Source organism: Sardina pilchardus, chromosome 2 (genome assembly GCF_963854185.1).
Source record: "Sardina pilchardus chromosome 2, fSarPil1.1, whole genome shotgun sequence".
NCBI lineage: Eukaryota > Metazoa > Chordata > Actinopteri > Clupeiformes > Clupeidae > Sardina > Sardina pilchardus.
The window spans coordinates 42,530,928-42,550,889 of NC_084995.1; the positions used below are offsets into that span (position 1 = coordinate 42,530,928).

General features: G+C 45.3%; 2 protein-coding genes across 2 annotated transcripts; one reads left to right on the forward strand and one right to left on the reverse strand.

The window, feature by feature from the left end:
* The first annotated feature begins 3,332 nt into the window (after positions 1 to 3,332).
* arhgef38 (Rho guanine nucleotide exchange factor (GEF) 38) lies at positions 3,333 to 14,844 on the forward strand. The gene is made up of 14 exons (XM_062530670.1): positions 3,333 to 3,851; positions 7,301 to 7,476; positions 7,646 to 7,763; positions 8,005 to 8,152; positions 8,249 to 8,266; positions 8,398 to 8,597; positions 8,777 to 8,910; positions 9,072 to 9,176; positions 9,313 to 9,444; positions 9,728 to 10,108; positions 11,192 to 11,326; positions 11,841 to 12,042; positions 13,121 to 13,359; positions 14,312 to 14,844. The coding sequence occupies exons 1-14, from the start codon at positions 3,509 to 3,511 to the stop codon at positions 14,492 to 14,494; spliced, it is 2,514 nt and encodes an 837-aa protein (XP_062386654.1). The 5' UTR covers positions 3,333 to 3,508; the 3' UTR covers positions 14,495 to 14,844.
* A 1,047-nt stretch (positions 14,845 to 15,891) lies between these two features.
* Positions 15,892 to 18,704, reverse strand: ints12 (integrator complex subunit 12). Its single transcript, XM_062530671.1, has 7 exons — positions 18,510 to 18,704; positions 17,956 to 18,119; positions 17,696 to 17,851; positions 17,403 to 17,590; positions 17,114 to 17,273; positions 16,855 to 17,010; positions 15,892 to 16,688 (listed from the first exon to the last, which is right to left on the reverse strand). Exons 2-7 carry the CDS (start codon positions 18,109 to 18,111, stop codon positions 16,065 to 16,067), a joined length of 1,440 nt encoding a protein of 479 aa, XP_062386655.1. The 5' UTR covers positions 18,112 to 18,119; positions 18,510 to 18,704; the 3' UTR covers positions 15,892 to 16,064.
* Between the last annotated feature and the right edge of the window lie 1,258 nt (positions 18,705 to 19,962).

Genomic DNA, 19,962 nt, shown 5'->3' on the forward strand with positions numbered 1-19,962 from the left:
CCTAGGTGTGCAGAGGTTCTTGGTATCCCACCTGAAGCAATTCCAGACTGTTATGCTTTTCCTGTTCGTCTTGACGTTGGACATCTGGAACAGTTGAGCAACCCTGAGCTTTGCAAAGCCCAAGATGCTGACCCGGTAATAGCCCCAGTGAAACAGTCTGTGGAAAGTGGATGTGCATCAAATAATGCGCAGCATGACTCTAGGGAGACAGCACTGTTGAGGCGAGAGGGGCCCAAGCTGAGGATAATGAACAGTTTGCTCTATAGAGTCATTCAGCGATCATCTGGAAATGAAGTTCAGCAGTTTGTCTTGCCTAGAGTGTATATCCCGATGGTGATCAGGTCTCTTCACGATGATTGCGGACATATGGGCATTGAGAGGACGACAGACCTCATCAAAGATAGGTTTTACTGGCCTAGAATGGGAGCTGAGATTGAAGCCTATGTGAGGAACTGTGGCAGATGTGTTGCACGGAAGACCCCACCGCAAAAAGCTGCTTTATTGAAACAGATCACAAGCAAGGGGCCACTTGACCTGGTGTGCATGGACTTCCTCTCCCTTGAGCCTGATTCACAAGGATTTGCCAACATACTAGTTGTGACAGACCATTTTACGCGATATGCCCAGGCATTCCCCACCCGTGACCAGAAGGCTACAACAGTTGCAAAGGTCCTGTGTGAGAAGTACTTTGTGCACTATGGATTACCGGGTCGAATCCACTCAGATCAGGGGCGGGATTTTGAGTCCAAGTTGATCCATGACCTTCTGAAGACGCTGGGAGTCAGGAAGTCTCGCACAACGCCCTATCACCCTCAGGGAGACCCACAGCCAGAGAGATTTAATAGGACCCTTCTCTCCATGCTGGGTACATTGGATCCAAAGCAGAAGCACAGGTGGAGTCAGCAGATCAGTCAGTTGGTGCACGCCTACAACTGCACCAGGAATGATGCCACTGGATTTTCTCCTTACCTGTTGATGTTTGGCCGTGAAGCCCGCCTGCCTGTTGATATGTGTTTCCAAGTGTCTCCTGAGAAGGTAGAAAGTGTCAGTCATCAGCACTATGTTAAGAAGCTGAAGACAGATCTACACCGGGCGTATCAACTTGCTACAGAAGCTGCTGGGAAATGTCACGAGCGGAACAAAAGAGCTCACGACAAACTAGTCAAGGAGCAGGTCCTGGGGACAGGAGATCGTGTCCTACTCAGAAACTTCGGGGTCACCGGAAAGCACAAGCTCCAAGACAAGTGGAAATCAATGCCGTATGTTGTCATTGGGAAAATGGATAATCTGCCAGTATACCAGGTGAAGCCAGAGAGAGGAATGGGAGCGATCAAGACGATCCATCGGAACCATCTGTTGCCCATTGGATATTTGGTGAGGTTGCCTGGAGATGACAGTGAGCCTGATGTACCCCAGAGGCGAGTGACCAGATCCCAGAGGTTTCGCCATGAGCAGTCTGATCCCACAGCTCTGATTGAGGTGGTTGCTACAAGTTCCTCCGAGTCCGAAGATGTCCACCTGGGATTTCGACTGTCCTCAGCTTATGGGAGACGAAGGAACCAGGAAAGAGTGTTACCTTTGATCCACGTACCTGCAGCTGAACGGTGTGATGTTGCTGATCCAGGTGATATGCCAGCCGTTGAGGTCTTGTCCAGCCCGCATCCTGCGGCGGAGATGGTTCCAGAAGAGGGAGCAGACTCCAGAGACAGTGAAGCTGACGTTCAGAGGAGCCCAGTGACTGTGAGACCCCGAAGAGAGCCTAGACCTGTGACGAGGTTTGGCTACGACGCTCCAGGAAATCCTTGTGATAGAACACTGAACATCTTGAGCAGGGGAGTGCTTGCCGGCTGTGGGGCCTACGAAGACCTGGGAAGATGTCGAAGCCACACTTTTTGGTGTCACCCTTTGGCACTGTGCTCTGGTTGTGCTAGATTCAAATAGCTTCCATGGGTTTTAAATTCTAGCAGTATATTCAGTGCCCTTAGCACTAAATTCTTACCTTTGGTTTGATGGGGACATCAAAAACTTTTAGAGGGGGGAGAGTGTAACCCAGGCTTTATTGCCTGGGTTTACTTAAACTGGTTTTCATAAAAGTAATGAATATATTATTATATTATTAAAACTAATGAATATGTTATTATATTTAATATAGTATGGTTAATACTGTTTTACTGTTGCCAAAATAGGTCAAGAGGTCAAGTCTGTGTTTTGATTTGTTCCTTTTATGTATTTATGTAGCTCCTGCCCCTTTAAGGTTACGGGCAGCAAAGGTTGCCATGGCAATTGAAGTCAGTTTTGTGGCTGCACGCACTGTTTTACTGGGAGGCAGATGAGCGGTTTTTCTAGAAAGACAAAGTTGGAGAAATAGTTTGACGTTGGAGTTTTGATGTAATCAAAAGAATATAGTAGAGTTTAGTTTTCCTCTTTCCTTTCTGACGGATTGGAGACGGAGTTACACGTTAATTAATAGTAATAGTTAACAGTTGTATTATATTCCTGTATTTAGTATTGGCTCGTTTTGCCTGTCTGGATAGCTAGCTGCTAGAGAGCTGACTCCGGGCTAGTTTCTTCACCCAGTCAAGGACATTCACACTGGAACTACAACAACTGGACTGTTGACTAATCCAACTCTCAGCGTCGGACCGTTTTGCCTTTTCCAACCGGTGCATCGGGACACGGGAGCGGTAAGCTTCAGGACGAGACCGGACCGTTTCGTTCACGAACGTTAGCTGCTACCTGGGGAAGCTAACAGCACGGTAAGCTGCAACTAGCCTGTTGAGGCGAAGGGGCTATTTTCAGCCACACCGCTCGCGAGCCGCGACCAGGCCTGCATCTCTGTGTTGTCTGTCTATGTGTGTGTGTGTGTGCGAACGTGTGTGTGGGGCCCATGTTTTTTGTTTGTATAATTTAGTTCCCAGTGTTAATCTGGGTAGAGGTCAATAACATTTTGAGTGTATTTCAATGTCGTATTGACCGTGATTGTCATATTTGTCTGACAGCCATCCTGTAATTACTGGAATTGCTATTCCATCTGTACATAATCTTTTCTTCATCTTAAGTAAATCAATAATATTTTTACTTATCTTACAACGTGGTCTGATTCGCTCATTTACATCGAACCCTGTGACACCCCATTAGGCTGATCTCTGTCCCCCTCATTCCCTTAAACTGGCGCCTGAGGGTTGGGGTGCTACATAAGCTACTATGGTCCACAAATCTCCTTACACACACACTGTGTTGAGTTTTAATGTAGTGGCACTTGAGATGTTCAGGTGGAAGAATAGTGCATAAGGGCTACGTGCTCTTCCAACATCTTCCTCTCCTCTACTTCGGTGTCATTATCTGTTGTTGATGGCATTTCCCTGTGTGTTTTCAGCCTGTTCTCCCTGTCTCCATGGACATCGGTACCTCTAGTGATGACGCATAGCAGAGCAGGGGAGGGGGCGTGGCCTCCAGGTCTCTTCTGTGGCAGGTACGATAGAGAGACCGGGGGGGAGGAGTTACCTGTATGGTGCAGGTTGCTAGTGTACACAGCAGCGCTGCACCTGTTGCCTTTCCCAAGCAGGCACACAGAGTCTCTCTCTCCCTGGGCCAGCCAGAGAGACGGCAGGAGGGGTGCGAGGGGTTCACCATGGATCCCAAAGAGGCCAGCGGGACGGAGAAGGAGAAGGAGAAGGAGGAGAAGAAGGACAAGACGATAAAAAGGAGAAGCAGGCTGCTGCTCAGGTACCTAGAGAGGAGGAAGACAGACACCATCGTGGATGATGACAGCTCCAAAGGCGATATTAACATCGGGACACTGATCAGAAGGAGCCAGTCGGATAAGACAGAGTACGGTGCCAAGCTCAAAGGTAAGCTATAGACCCACACCACATGTGCTGTGCTTGTGTTAGCTATAGTGAATAACACTGCCAATGAAAATGGCTCTCATCTCAGGTTCTACTAGTTCCATAATGTGACACCGTCCTGCGGTGTGTGTGTGTGTGTGTGTGTGTGTGTGTGTGTGTGTGTGTGTGTGTGTGTGTGTGTGTGTGTGTGGCCTGTGCATTTGATGCTGAGCACCTGTTGTATGTGGAGAATGAAGCAATTCCTTTGGGATGATGTCATGTCACATATGCAAACCGGCGCGGGCGTCCCGGTAGTGTTGGGTAGGGCTGGCCAACTGGCCGCGAGTAAACAAGAGGGAGAAGTAACCTTTGATTGGGACTTCACAATGGTAACTCTTTACTCTGCGCATCAAATCACTGAGCTTGCTACATGGAATCTGTACGTTGTCAGTGCAAGAATAGCAGACCCATGATAGGGTCCATGTTATTGGTACAGCAAATAGTGGGTAGAGCTGCAATTATGTCCTTCCTCTTGCTTTTGTTGGATCAAATCAACTGGGCTGCAATGTCATGAGACAATACTACTTTCTGGTGTTACAGAAAAGGAGACCTCAGCATTTCAGGAGAACCTGTCATGCATGTCTCTAACAAAGGTGTCACACACAATAGGAATGCAGACCTGCAGGCAAGACAGAAAATCATCGGTAATGCTTTATAGAAAACTATGATGGCAATCTTGTGCTACTCGTCTGGTTGGTATTTACAGTGATTCACTAAAACCTGTGATTAGGAATTGTCTGACACACTTAAGTGGATAGTCACTGATAAGTAAGGTCATTGTGGTGAATTAACAATAACAAACAAATAAAGGCCTTTCTTTTTGTGATGTTATTATCAACATGTTGTACTAGATAGAACAATGACGAATAAATGGCAGGAGATCCAAGTCAGCTGGCTTGTAGGTAAAATAGTGGCAGTAAACAGCACATCAGCGCTTTCTACAGCTGTCTTGTTGTGTGTCTGAGGGCAATACAATATCTAACTAATGCAGCAGAATAGTGTGACCTTGGTCCACTCTTTTGCTCTTAGCTGCACATGAGCTGGGATGGCTTCACTGAATGAGGAAATGTTGGACGTTCAGAACAATGACTTCCCTTCACAGTAGCACTGGTTGGTTAGGTCATAATAATTGCAACCATTCACTCTTTCTGGTCTACTCTCCTTACTTGTTTAGCAGGTTGAGCATCTTAGTTTATAAATCGGCATTTGTGTGTATGGGTATGTGTGTGTGTCTTGTCGGGTAGGGGTGACTTTGTGTGTTTGTGTGTTTGTCTTGTCGTGTAGGGGTGAATGTGTGTGTGTGTGTGTGTGTGTGTGTGTGTGTGTGCACGCGTGCAACTAACAAGGAGAGAGTGCCCTACATCAATAAATCTCAATAGGCTATAGCTCAACTCCCATCACCTGCAGAGTGAACAATGTGGTCCAGTCAACCTGATGCTTAAACTGAGCCAGGCCTCGCTTCAGATCTTAGTGAGGTGATCTGGTGAAAGTAGGTTAGCTTCATTCAGAAGTGTCTAGGAAGTCAACCAGTTTATTAGACATCCCCACACCCCACTCTCCACGCGGCCAGACGGGATATCCTTCCCAACCACCTTTCACTCTCCTGAGGTTGGGTTTGGAGTCCTGACATCCATCAAAGTCCCATTGTCTATGGAGACAGACCCTGGTTCTCAACATGTCATTTTTCCTTTGCAATGCAATCCAGCTAGGCCAGTCTTCCGGAGGCTTCAATGGGTCCTTCTGTGACATGCATATCTACTTTCATGGGAAATCTCTACCAATGGAGGGCATTTTGCACTACAGATTTCAACTGAAGTTCTGCCTGGTTTCACTTTGTACTGTCGTATACCACACTGTTTGAGGTGAGGAAGATGCTGCCAAATGTGTTGCTTTTTTGTCCAGTTATAGCTAGAGGCTAAAGAGAAGGAAGCTCAGTTCAGATTCTCACGGGTGGACTCTTTCACTTCTCATTGAGCCTGGCGAGGATAGCTTCCAGTGAGATATTGAACATTCTCACAGTCAGTTTCTCAGTTTTTTTTATAATTTTTTTCTACTTTTGTCAAATGTCTTTCTCACAAAACCATGTTTGAATGTCCACGGTAGCCGTCTATTAAATGATAATAGTATGGAAGTATTTACCACCTAAAGCAGGACACTTGTAAGGTGATATCATGGGTGGGGGCGGCAGTATCCAGTTCACTCCCCTATGCCTCTGTGAGATTGACAGGCTTATTGTCCTGTATTTCACTTCTCAGGAGAGCTCTCAGGAAATACTACTGCCATCCCTCTCAACAACGGTACCAATATTGAGTCACCAATATAACAAACATTTTGAAGCGTATAAAATAGTTGAGAATTATAGGAAGGAAAGTCCTTTCTAATGTCATTGTCTTCATATGGATTGTTTGTATTCCAGATGGGGATGTGTTAACTGGGGTAATAAATTAGAAGATTCTTTAGAGATAGCTGACCATAACATATACTGGCTTTCACTGTGCCCATCCCTTTCTTGGTGCCAATGACTGTCTACGTCATCCACTATGATGGAGCTTCTTGAGCTTTCTCCAAACAGTATGCTGTTTGACACTTTGGAAAGAGGGTTAGTGTTTGAGCTCATGGATGTAGGTGTGGCATCCAGTCAGGTGCTTCCTCCAGCTGAAGCAACCGGAATGTCTGCAGTGCCATGACATTACATCACCACGGTGATGACTTTTGTAACCTGATACCAGGACATGTCTGCCTGCCTCTTTTCCTTCTCTCTCTCTCTCTCTCTCTCTCTCTCTCTCTCCACCAGTGAATTTAGTCTTTCTTGTTCTCTCTCTCTCTCTCTCTCTCTCTCTCTCTCTACCAGTGTATTTAGTCTTTCTTGTTCTCTCTCTCTCTCTCTCTCTCTCTCTGAGAGGAAGAAGCGAGGCGATTAGGTGGTGCGGAAACATCACTCTTCCCTGAACACACGCTCAGGCCTCGTCTCAAATGCAAAGTGCAGGCAGCGAGAGACAGATTAGCCGCTCTGAGCGATAAAAAGAGAGAGAGGGAAAAAAGAGAGAACCTGACTGAAATTCTAATGAGGGTGGCTGGCACCCAGTCAAAGTCATTAGATCTGTGTGTCCATGGGCTTCCGTCTGGCTGCATGTCAGGCAAACAGAGCTAGATTTATGTGCACCTCCACATCCACCTACTGTTCCATACAAGACATCTCTCATTATAGAAGTGCATATTCACAGGTTCTGTATAGGTATCATATCATTTTCATTTTTAACTGGCGTTTTTTTTTTTTCATTTCCATTTTCACACCAAGTATTAATATGCCCATAATATTTCCATCCTGTGATATTAATAGAAAATCCAACACGCATTAGTGCTTGATTATTGGCCAGAAATCTCATCCTTGTGTACATTTCTTGTCCAATCAGAGAAGATGGCTCCTCATGACCTCTCGCCCCTGGCGCTGGACCCCGAGGAGGTCCGGCGGAGGAAGATGGCCAAGCGGGCCAAGGTTCTCGAAGAGCTGGTGAGAACTGAGAACGATTTCTTGACCGACCTGGAACTGTGCATTAGAGAGGTGTTGCAACCCCTTCGAGCAGCTCAGGTACGGCCCTGCCCTCGCTGGAGAAAACATACATCGCATCTGAGCATACATTCATGCAACATTGCATAGGACAACTTGTTTTTGTCGAGAAAATAATGGGAGCGAGTGGAGCCAGTGCTTCTGTGGAGTTTGTTCACAGTATATCTTTTTGTCTCTACTCGGCCTGTAGGTAGTGGATGTGGACCGCCTGTTCACCAACATGGAGTCGGTGTGTGCCGTCTCAGCTGAGCTGCTGCACCGGCTTCAGGAGGCCACCGCCGAGCCTGACCCGCAGGCCATACTCACAGGTAACCTCCCAGCAGTCAGACCCTCGCAGTTATCACAGCAGCTTTCTGTTCTGTGCTCCTCAGCGCCACGAGATAAGGTGTCGAGTTAGTCACCTGTCTCTGGGATAAAGCTGAAGTTCACACTTTCGTTAAGGGGGAAGTATTCAGTATAATAGAAGCGTACCACGGCTGAGAAATGACACAAACGGCTGATGTGCGAGGGATTTCACCTGCTCTGTTTTGCTTTGTGTTCACACATCAGGAGAGGTTTTCATCCAGGCCAAAGCTGTGTTAGAGGAAGTCTATAAAATATACTGCTATCATCACGACGATGCCAACACCTTGCTCAAGTCCTATGAGAAGGAGAAGGAGATTCAGCAGCACTTCAGGACATGTATAAGTTCCCTAAAGTAAATACAGACCTTTTCATTATTTTATTTTCAATATCATAATTTGAAACGTCCTCCCTCAGAGTGATAATAACTGTCTTTGATTTCACTTTATAGGAAGATATATGAACAAGAGTAAGTACACATTCTGACAAACCATTCAACACATTTGTTTATGACAAAAATCTTTCATGTGTGTGAATATATTCCTTTAGATGTCTATTTGGTCTGTGGTTGGTACTGATATCTCCTGAATTTTACCTCAGAGGAAAATCCAACCTGCTGGACATGGGCTCTCTCCTTATCAAGCCGGTCCAGCGGATTATGAAATATCCCCTGCTACTGGCCGAGCTTTGGCAGTCTACGCCCGATGACCACCCCGACCGCCAGCCACTGCAAGAGGCTCTGACTGCAGCCAAAATCATAAACCTGAACATCAATGAGTTCAAGAGAAGGAAAGACATCGGTGAGCATCTGGACAGTAGGCAGGCAATCTTATAGGGGCACAGTTGCCAGCCTCAGTGTATCTGTACTGTTCTCTGCCATATCTTCTCACATCGATGCTTAAATCACTGCCATTTTGATGAATGAAAATAAGTGTGAATAATGTGTGAATCAACTGTGTGCTGCCTCTGTGTTCACTAGTAATGAAGTACAAAAGGAGCGATGAAGAAGGCACCTTGAAAGGCAGGCTGAACAAGTTCAACATCCACTCCATCAGGAAGAAGTCTGATAGGTTTACAGGTTACCTGAAGTTCCTCACAGGCGTCGAGCCACAGGTACTGATGAAAGCACTGGAGCGCAACTTGTTCATGTTAATTTCTTTGTATGTAGTCATTTACATTTGAGGACATTTGGTTGAAATGTCATGTTAAAGACACAAATATGCCATGGATTTCCCTTTGGAATGACAATTAACACTATTTTGTATGTACCGTAGGTTCGAGATGAACTGTTTGATAAGGAGGAGAAGTTGTTCCGCAGCCTGGAGAAAGCTGTGAGACTGCTGGTCAAAAACGTCCTGTATTATTTGCAGCAGGCACAGGTGCTTTACCCTAAACCCACTGAACAGTTTTCGTAAAATGTTCTTGTTCTTTTTGTATGACAATTTATAAGGTTTTAATTTTCTCTATACACTGTAGCTGTTGCAAAGGTAACACCCTCGTGTCTTTCTTTTTCAGGAAATGGTATCTGTGACTGCACAGAATGCCGATGATCTTGGAAAAATCATGATGGATCCAGACATAATAGACACCAATGGGTTTCACAGAACCAAGAATGACAATGCTACCATAGACCCTTATAAGCACTTTGTGAGTTGTTTTGCTTAACTTGTATCAGTTTGAAAAGACGTATGAAATGCACCTATTTTTATATTTTCTTAATTTTCTCTTTTCTGTCGCTTATTTTTGTTCATTTCACAGCTGCATTTTTTTTATCCTGCTTCTCACTTTTACCAGCTGTCCACCCCTTTGCTGCACACCCACTGCTGAATATACTTATTTACTACTTTGAGATGCTTTACCTTGAGTGTGTTTGCTGCCATGTTGTCTAGTTCTGAGTGCGAGTGTGTTTCTGTGCTGTTCTCCTCCACAGACGGAGAGGGTGGAGCGGCTGGTGTTGGCCCCGCTGTCCTCGCTGCAGAGCATGTTCGCCGCCCCGCAGAAGCTCATCCAGAAGCGCTACGACAAGCTGCTCGACTACTGCAGCCGTCTAGAGTCACGCTCTTCCCCGTCCTCTTCCTCTGCTTCCCCCTCTTCCTCCTCTTCCTCCTCCTCTACCCCCTCGCCCTCGGACGAGTCCTGCCTGGCGGGCCGGGACTACCAAGCGCTCAATGCCCAGCTGGTGGAGGAGCTGCAGAGGTTCAACTCGGCCGCGCGCAGCATCCTGAGCAACTGCCTTCTCTTCCTGGTGGCCCTGCTACAGCAGCTGATGGAGTTGGCCATGCAGAAATGCCCCTCCATGCACCAGCTCCCGGTTAGCACCTGATACATAGAATAACTAGCCTGGGTGTTCCCATCCTGCCTTGCGTGGTGATTTCATTCATGCTGCTAAGGTAGTCTGGAAACTACCGCCCTAATTTTTGCCTGAGATAGGGAACCAATTAACATTGGTTAAAGGGATAGTTCGGGTTTTAAGACACGAAGTTATATGGGTTCCCCATCAGCAACGTTGTGCATCAGCACTGACTTACCCCGCAACAGCGTCCTGTGAGCCGAGATCCAGCCGGTTTTTGATGCTGAAGAAAGTAGTCCGGCAAGTTTCTGGGGTCACGAAAGTAAAGTGTTTTTCTTCTCAAAACCATATGCGTTCAAAAGAGTGATATATTTGCACCACAAAAACGTTGTCCAGGAAAAAATCAAACCTCGTTATCACTTACTTATTTTTCGCGATTCCTATCACTGCGCGCTACTGACAGCTGGACAACGTTTTTGTGGTGCAAATATATCACTCTGTTGAACGCATATGGTTTTGAGAAGAAAAACACTTTACTTTCGTGACCCCAGAAACTTGCTGAAGAAAATAGTCCGGCATCAAAAACGATCAAAAACCGGCTGGATCTCGGCTCACAGGACGCTGTCGGGGGGCAAGTCAGTGCTGATGCACAACGTTGCTGACAGGGAACCCATACAACTTCGTGTCTTAAAACCCGAACTATCCCTTTAATACGGGGGGCAAAGCAAGACGATGATGAGCTATGCACAGACACATTTGATAGACATCCGTGGCACCCAATGAATGGATCTGGGCATTTTTTCAAATACGAGGAAATTAACGTCTGGTTGCCAGACCACATCTCATTTGAGAAGTGGCAGGCGCTAGCCAGGCTAAAGAGTAACCAATATGTCAGGGGATTTCCCTGGTTTGCCAGAGAAGGTATCCTAATTTAAGGTGGTGACCTACAAACCTACAAACACAAACACAAAGCACAATGAATTTATAGATTCTGCCTTCTTCAGCTTGTTTCTTAATTAGCAATATAACATTTTGCATTGTTTCTGATGCTTTAGAATGAAATGTCTAATACAATGTTTTCCATAATGATGTCGTGATTTTTAGGCACCTTTGTCAAACATCAGTGAAGTCCAAAATAGTATCATGGAGGAGCTGGGGAATCTGACTTTCGTCAAGGATAATGCACAACGCTTGATGGAGAGGAAAGTGAGCTTTGAGAAACGAGAGAAGAAACCAGTGGTGAGTTGATGTTAAGATGACAATTCTAAGAATATAAGAATAACATCTCAAACAAGTATTCTACGCGTGTGTTCCCCAGAGTGAGAGCCGCTGTAAAACGTGCCAGGCGTGATAACAGTGATAGCTCAACAGTGATAATTGCCCTGAATGGGGGTTTCAGAGCAGCATAAGCACCTGAAACACCCTCTTTAATAACTCCTCACTTGGGGAGCTCCAGTCGAGAGAGCAGCCCCGTCATCCTTCACACGCTTTGGTTAGCGCCTTTCTACACTGATCTAATCACAAGTCAATTAAAAGCACACTGCTGAGATCCTATCTTAGTCAGCAAAGTGCAGTGCGGTGATAAAGCTGTTGGGTCTTGGGTACTCCTAGCGTACTTGTGTAGCGCTCGCTCCCAGAGGGGCGGTCCTCGCTCCTCAGTGGCACTGCTCCACCCTGGAGGCCTGGTGAGCACGTGCGATGCGACTGCCCTCTCTGGGCGCTGACGGCGACGCTTCTGTCCGACCCCCCACAGGCCCCAGAGATCCAGCGTCAGGAGGAGGGGCACAGGGCCCGGCTGCTGGAGGAGTACCCGGCCCAGCGGCTCTACCAGCTGAAGCGCAACTGCAACGCCTGCCAGGAGCAGGACGTCAGCCTGCTGGAGGGGGAGCTGGTGGCCCTGCTGGAGGACCGCGACCCGCTGGGGAGCAGCAGCCGCTGGCTGGTGGACACAGGAAGTACGTTACAGTGTGTGTGTGTGTGTGTGTGTGTGTGTGTGTGAGAGAGAGAGAGAGAGAGAGAGAGAGAGAGAGAGAGAGAGAGAGAGAGAGAGAGAGAGAGAAAGGAATGGATGTTTGTCAAGCCATTTAATGTGGAGTAATGGGTGAATATGTGTACATTAGGATGCTGTGATCTCCACTGAGTGACATGAATCTATAAAAGCTCTTCATTTTGAAATGATTTGTCTATAGATACATTTCATAATGTATCCCAATTATGCCCCTCTGTTCACTGTACAAAACTGTCACACAATTCTTTGTCCTACCGTATATCGTGAATATGTATCACTACAATGAATATTTTAGAGGTGTGGAGGAAATGTAATCCGTTTTACTTCAGTTAATATTGTCATACAATTCATTTAAATATCTTAGTCATCAGATTAGAAATTCAGGAGTGTCACTTGGAAGAACTGCTTTCCAGTGAGAACAGTGGAAAAGTCCCAGCAGGCGGTGCAATGTCACAGTTCTCCGAACTCTAGTCTCAGTCCTGTCCCCTGAGGGCTGTTGCCTCACAACAACGCCAGCCTGCTGTTAGTAACTATGCTGTGATCTACGCCATGAGCAACAGCACCCACATCAACACAGCATGCCTTGTTGTGCAAAACCCAGGGACTCTCTCATGCCGTGGAAAAAAGGCTTAGGAAAATAGTTTGTGTACAGTGCAGCTGATGATAAACAAGTTTGAGTGAGCTTCTGGGTAGGTGTGGGGGGACAGTGTGTGGGCTTGTGCACCCACGTGTGTGTACATGTGTGTGCTTTCACTTTGCAGTGCTGTGAATAGCAATTAGTAAATATTTTCAAGTTGAACCATACTATGACTGCATACCACATTTCAGTACTTTGAAATAAGATATCAAACTTTAGCCCACTATATCCAAGCTCCCATCTGCTGACTCTGATCCCCCTATAAGCTGATCTGGGATCACCTTTTTTTCTTACAAAGCTGCCATTCACTCCCCATGTGGTTCAGAGGTGCGCTCCGGTTTCCCCTCCGCTCTCCTGACAGACAGAGCTCTCTTTGTGTGTGTGGCAGGTACGCGGGGCTACGTGTACTCGTCCTTCCTGAAAGCCTACAACCCCCAGCGGGAGCAGGCGAGGGCACAGGCGGAGCAGACGGATGACTTTGACAACCTGAGCCTGTTTGTGTCGGGAAGCGGCAGCAGCAGCCTGCGCAGTTTCAGCCTCCATGCCTCTGACAGCACCTCCACCCTCTCTGGCCTGCAGGGGGAACCAGAGAGCTCAGAGGACACTGAGACCAGTGAAGACCAGCAGGTACGTTCCCCACACTGGTATTATCACATGTCTGGGGGGCACAGAATTAGAAGCTGCTAAATGTCAAACTGCAATCCTAACCTTGCCTGCATGTAGAGGAATGCAACACTTTTGGGAATACTATCTTAACAACAAATTAACTTGTCTGAGGAAGCCCAATTGAAAGGCTGTTTTGGATATACATGTATATAATATATATAAAAAAGCACATTAAGGACCTATTTATTCAGGTGTACTAATACAATGTTTGTGATGCTACTGTGCTGCCTGCCATTACATGCCATTGGCCATTCCAGATAAGCCTGACATAGCAACACTGACCTAGCAACAACTGCAGAGCAATATAGGATCGGCAACATGCACCACAACTGTCCTGAAGAATCGGTACCATGCTAAAGAGCTGTCAGTGTATCGCAGATGACTTCAATATGACTGCCATTATCCAGCGTGCCATATGGCTGAAAGTGCTCTCTTATAGAATTAATCATCAGAAACCTCACAGCATACACAGGAAATGAGCAGCTGTCGGGTGTATAGGGATTGCCTGTCTCAGAGATAAGAGCTATCTGACATTTATGACATCATTATTGTCATGTAACACGTTTAGAATGCGTAAGTTCCTCTACGTTTGTGTCAGTGTTTATGCTGGGCACACTTGGAACTGTCTGACAATCATGAACATATCACACCCGCAGTTATTTGAACATGCTGACAGGATGCACTCGGTGGTCTACATGTCAGTTGTGTTCCTTGAATGTCACCGTGTCTGACAAAAATAGTCTAATGCTAGAGATGGATGAACAGTGCCATCTGTTGGTGATCTTTGCCAGCCATAAAAATAAGGCCATTCGGGTCAGGATGCTTATGATGCAGGAAGCTTGGTATTCTATTGGCATCTGTTTTAAGCCAATAGGCAACACTACCTCCTACTGATCAACTTGTTGCTTTGCAGTTTTATGCAGTGTACGCTTTCCAAGGACGCTGTGACCAGGAGCTGACCCTTCAAGAGCACCAGCATGTCCGCATCCTCCAGTTTAATGACCTTGGAGGCAATAAGGATTGGTGGCTTGCTGAGGCCAATGGCCAAAAGGGCTACGTCCCAGCTAATTACCTCGGAAAGATGTCCTACGCTTAGAGGCAACTGCAATACACCTTTATTTCTAAGTCCGTCTGACTTAAAGACTGGTCAGTATGAAGTGATGAAATGGCTGTGGACAGTGCAGTTCCAGTGTGCAATCGAGCATTGCACTAAATCATCTCCTGACGTGCTAAGCACTTTCCACACACATTCAGTGTTGAAATCAAGAAGTGTGTCATCAACTGTCTTATTATATTCTTGTGATACAGATGTAATATATGCTTATATGAATTTATTAATGTTTTTATAGTAAATATATTGATCAAAAAGCTAAATCTGAATATAGTGCAAATGACACTTTTACAAAGATTTATAATTTAAGTGATGAATAAAGATGTTATAATGAACATTGTCTCTGTCTCTGTAATCCTGATGAAAGGCTGTTGGTATTTGAGCTGAACAGCCAATCAAATTAGCATAGACATTGAATGGACAGCTAGATGACTGAATGCCTGAATTTGACAAAAGGTATATTCAGGGTTTCCCACTCTAAGTGAAAAGTAAACTTTCATGACTTCCCTATACAAAAAAAATCATTTCCATGACTTGGTACAATATACCAACCAATGATTTCAGAACAGGCATATCACCATTCAAGAATCTTTTCATCATCAGAGTGAGAGATGAATAAGGTTCAAGCTGGGCTACTCAAGCAGGCAGTACAGCTGATGGTCTACAGCAGTTCTGCGTCCACACATTTGTATTAATGCAGACGAGTGTGTTTTGGCAAGTAGCTACATCTACAACTAAATTCCCTGATATTCCATGACTTTGCCCCAAAAATAATAACATTTCCTGACTTTCTGGAATGTCAGGAATAGTCTTTCCAAAATTCCATGATATTCAAGAAATTCTATGACCTATGGAAACCCTGTATAGTGAATTAGTGTCACGCATTGCACATCTGCTCAATTAGCGAGAGGTTTGTGAGTGGAGAACATGGTCACAAACATGTTCAGGAATTTGCTTTAGAATTCCAAGATCCAAGATGGGTTGCTTTACAAAGAGCAAAGGAAAAAATGTCTCGTCATTGTCGATGTTTAATGTTAGCCTGGCTTCTCCTGTCTACGTACTTCCGCTCAATTTCTTTTCCCAGTACTCCGTCTGGAATAGCTTGAGCCGCCCTTGTTTACTCCGGCAACAGCACCTCCGACCAACCAGCGAACAGAGGGCGTTCCTGAGAGCGATTACATTTTCGCAAGCCTATCGTTATCGTTGTGTCCCCCGTGGTTAACATACATCATTACCAGACGTTAGTGATTGAACTCCAATGATTTCAAACTTCAGACAAGCATCCACCAACCAGGAAATAAATGTTTGCCAATGGATCTAGGCCAGACTCTCTGTGAAGTCAGAGTCAGGCTAGTATAATGTTAAGAAGCAAACACAAAATGTTTTACTTAAAAATGTAATTTATTAAATGTCCTTAAAAACACATTGTCAGCGATCCATGGAGACAAAGCGAGTCAGAACATACCCACATAAAGGTCCATGCTACTCCAGCAGCATTCATTTAATATCTTAATGGAACTAGATGTTACATGGCAATGTCTGGCGGCGTCCCCTTTCACTTCTTCAACTTCTTCTGAGCTGCTTTCTTCTTGACCATCTGCAGTCTCTTCATGGCTTGAAGCTGAGACTCCTGCGAGGTGGGTGCTTTGCCGTCAGCTGATGACTTGTTCCCGTTGTTGCCGTTGTTGTTGCCGCCGCCTCCATTGCCACCTCCGTTATTCCCTGAGCCGCCTCCGTTCCCTCCCAGGCTACCGCTGCCGCTGGAGGAGGAGGAGGAGGATGAAGAGGAGGCCCCCGGGGAGGACGCCCCAGCCACGGTCACCTTCCCCAGGCTGTCCCCGCTGGAGGAGCGGCTGAGCACCTGCTTCCCCAGCGTCAGAGGTGGAGGTGGCTTCAGCGGCGCAGCGCTAGACCCATTGTTCCCATTATTGCTTCCTCCTGGGCTGCCAGACACTTTGGTGCCAAGGCCTGATTTGCCACCGGCCATTCCAGACAGGCCAGCAGGCTTGGTGCCAGAGGAGGGAGGCGTGGATTTGCCACTGGTGCCCTGAGTGGTGGCGCCCAGCTTTGTGCTGGAGGGGCCGGCAGTGGAGGTCTTGGTAAAAGCTGCCCATCCAGTTAAACCACTAGACTGCAAGGATGCACTGCTTGCAGTGTTAGATGAAGCAGCTGCTGATGCCTTAAAAACAATAAAAACAGTGCATTTAATCACATTAATGTATGAACATGGACTATAGAATAGTTTTACTAGTACTACACACACAATATGATTTATCATTTTAACTTATCAGTGTGACAACTACTGTACAGACCAGGTTATGAAACATGGTTGTGCTTGAACTTACCTTAACTTCTGTTCTCTTGAAGGCCTGGAATGTGTTGGTGGTTTCCACTTTGGGCTTCAGTTCAGGCTTTTTCACTAGTGAGTCCTTCACAACAGGCGCTGCAGAAGATGTCATAGTAGGTGAGGGCTTCTGCGGGGGCTTCTGGGTTTTCTGTGCCTGTGAAAGAATAACAGACAGGTGATAAGCATCCAAAAGGCCTGTTGATGGGAGCAGTGACTGAAAGAAGAGGTTGTAATGTAACCTGTGTATGCTATCTTACCATGCGCTTCATTTGCCTGGTGCACCGAGCACAGTACCACACCAACCGTGGATCATTAACATCCTTGTCAGTGACTTGTGGTTTGTGGCAGTCCTGGTGATACAAGTTATGGCACTCCTGACATTCCACTAGCTGATTACCTGATGTGACCGTCATCTGCCTGTTAAAAAAAAAAAGGAAGGGCATATGTCTTGCACGTCAACATATTTAACTTTTTAAGGATTTCATGTACTGTCTGTAGTGTAGTGTAGTTCTACACGTGCAGCAGACATTACTACAAGACACATACCTGCAAACCACACAAGCAAGACCCATCTCCATAGCAAAGATATCAGCACTGGTTTCATCCAGGCCAGAAAGGTCAGGCAGTTCTTTGCTAGCTGGAACAGTGACTGGGGACGTGCGGTTCTCCACAGGTTTCTCTATCCGGGCCTTCTTTGGTGGATCAGGTACATCCAATAAATCTGTAACCTTAACCTATAGGATCAGAAAACAGGTTTACATTTACAAATAATTGGGGCGAGACATGTTATTTCAGCCAGGATATGCACATTCATGGCTGTCTTCAAAAAGAGAACATACCTTTTCAATGGGTCTTTTCTCACTCTCCTTTTTGCTTTTCTCTGAACTGCTTGATTTACTGCTACTGCTGCTGGAAGACGAAGAGCTGGAGGAGGACTTGGAGTCCTGTTTAATTAATGTTACCTTGGGGCCTGGCACCTTAGCAACCTCAACATCCTGCAACACAGCAGCATCAGCATCAGGGAGACATTAAGTAAGAAAGGTTGCTTAATTCTATTCACAGGAAAGAAAGGAATACAATTTTGTAATTTTTTTTAAACCTTCTGTAAGGTCCGATACGTCGAGTCGCTCCCCCTGGCCATTGATTCATCAAGTAACGCCCTCAACTTTTCGGCAGAGTCTTTACTTTTCGAATGCAAGTATCCCAGGCCTTTCAGGAAGATAGGATCTAGTTCAAGACTAACTGATCCAGCCATATTTTTACCTGTGGGTACAGATCAAATACACGTACAGGAAAACGTACAATTCAGCTGAAATAATAACAGTAATAAAATACTACTAAGAAGAAACATTTCTGCTCGATTTGCTTGGTCTGAATTAAAATGGGTCACACGTAGTCTGTACATTAATGTGACGAATGAATTTACCTAATGATGATGAATTAATTTATTTAAAAAGAAGTAACAGTGTGATGAGGTTTGAAGTGAAGTAAATGTTAGAGACTAACGTCACATGCTGGTTTTGTCTCCAAGTATCATTAAATCTTAAGATTATAGTACAATAATCACAGTAAATCGGACGAATGTTCACTAAGTGTAGTGCAGGAAGTGCAGCTAACATTGTAGCTGGGTTATTTTTCACCGGTATAACTTACCTGCTGTTTTATAGGATTATTAAACGTATTCAGCCACCAGGCGAACAAAGGCAAAGTCACAGTGTATGATAACGTGCTAGTGATAACATTAAAGCACAAATATTGTATCGGACAGTAATGTCACAATAATAATGCACTTTCAAGCTTAGCCAGCCAGCTAGTTCGCCGCCAGACGTCACCAGCGCGGTGCAACCTTTAAATCCTCCAGTGGAAACACGGCCTTGTTCATCATTTCAGTCATTCGTTTGTTCATTCGTTTTTCCAAATGTCACATATATGTATACAACAGACATAAGCTATAATTCAATGTAAATAATCCCCATATTCACACAAGGGCTTCAATTTGATGTACAATTTTCCTCCAGGAGCGCTCGGATCCCATCGACTAGTTTTAAGCGTTACACAAGGAACATGGGGCATGTTCGCGATAATGATTGGTTGCGCAGGTTGTGAAGGCGGGCTAACGCTGTTAGAGGCACACTTTAAAGGCACACTATGCAAGATTTTCAGGTTAACAAACTTGTAACTAGAAAATGTAATTCCATGGAAGGAATTACCATTGCATGTAAATGCAAAAAAGTTGCTGTGTAAAACATTGTATTAGGCCTATAGTTAAAAAGACAACATACTGTGATGTTCACCTAGCATAGCTATACAGCATTATAGCAAATTATAGCGAGTCCTTACTGACCCATACAGACCCATATTTTTAAGTCAAAAATACATTTGTGAGCCGATTTTGAATATTTTTAAAAATATGTTTCGCTGTGTTTGGGCCTACTGACATACAGAACAAAGATCTACATAAATATATATGTATATTATATTGAAATGAATTGTGTCAAAATATACTTTTGGGACAATTTTGAATATTACATACATTTCAAAATATATTATGCAAATATATTTCAAATTCATATTTTTTTTGTGTGTATGGGCAGAAAACCTAGCCTGGCTCTGCACGTCTACATAATTCTGCTCAATTTAACTGACTAATATCACTGAATGTAGGGCTAATGCTAATAGTTCATACTAATCCGAAATATTTAGAAGGGCTAGCACTCCACCAATCTGAATCGACAGGTCAAATCAGCCAAAATGAACACCATTGGCTCCTCCAACTGACGACAGCATGGGGCACACCAAAGACCTCGCCCGACTGTCCGACGACGTCCAACAGACAATAATCGGGTTGGTGTGTCCCGGCCTTTAGAAAGCTAGATACCGCATTGTCAGTCAAGTTCTATTAGGGGGCATTGTAAACGCGGACACCATATTGCTGCATGGGGGCAACACCTTTGACCAAGTTATCTGTCTGATTTCCAGAGTCGCTTCTCCATTGGCCTCAAGTGATTGTTTCCCCCACCAAGATGGTGTCACTATTTCCGTACGTTCTGGAGCTAAATGCGGTATAGCTTTCTAATATCTTTGCCCTCCCATCCAGAATTAAACG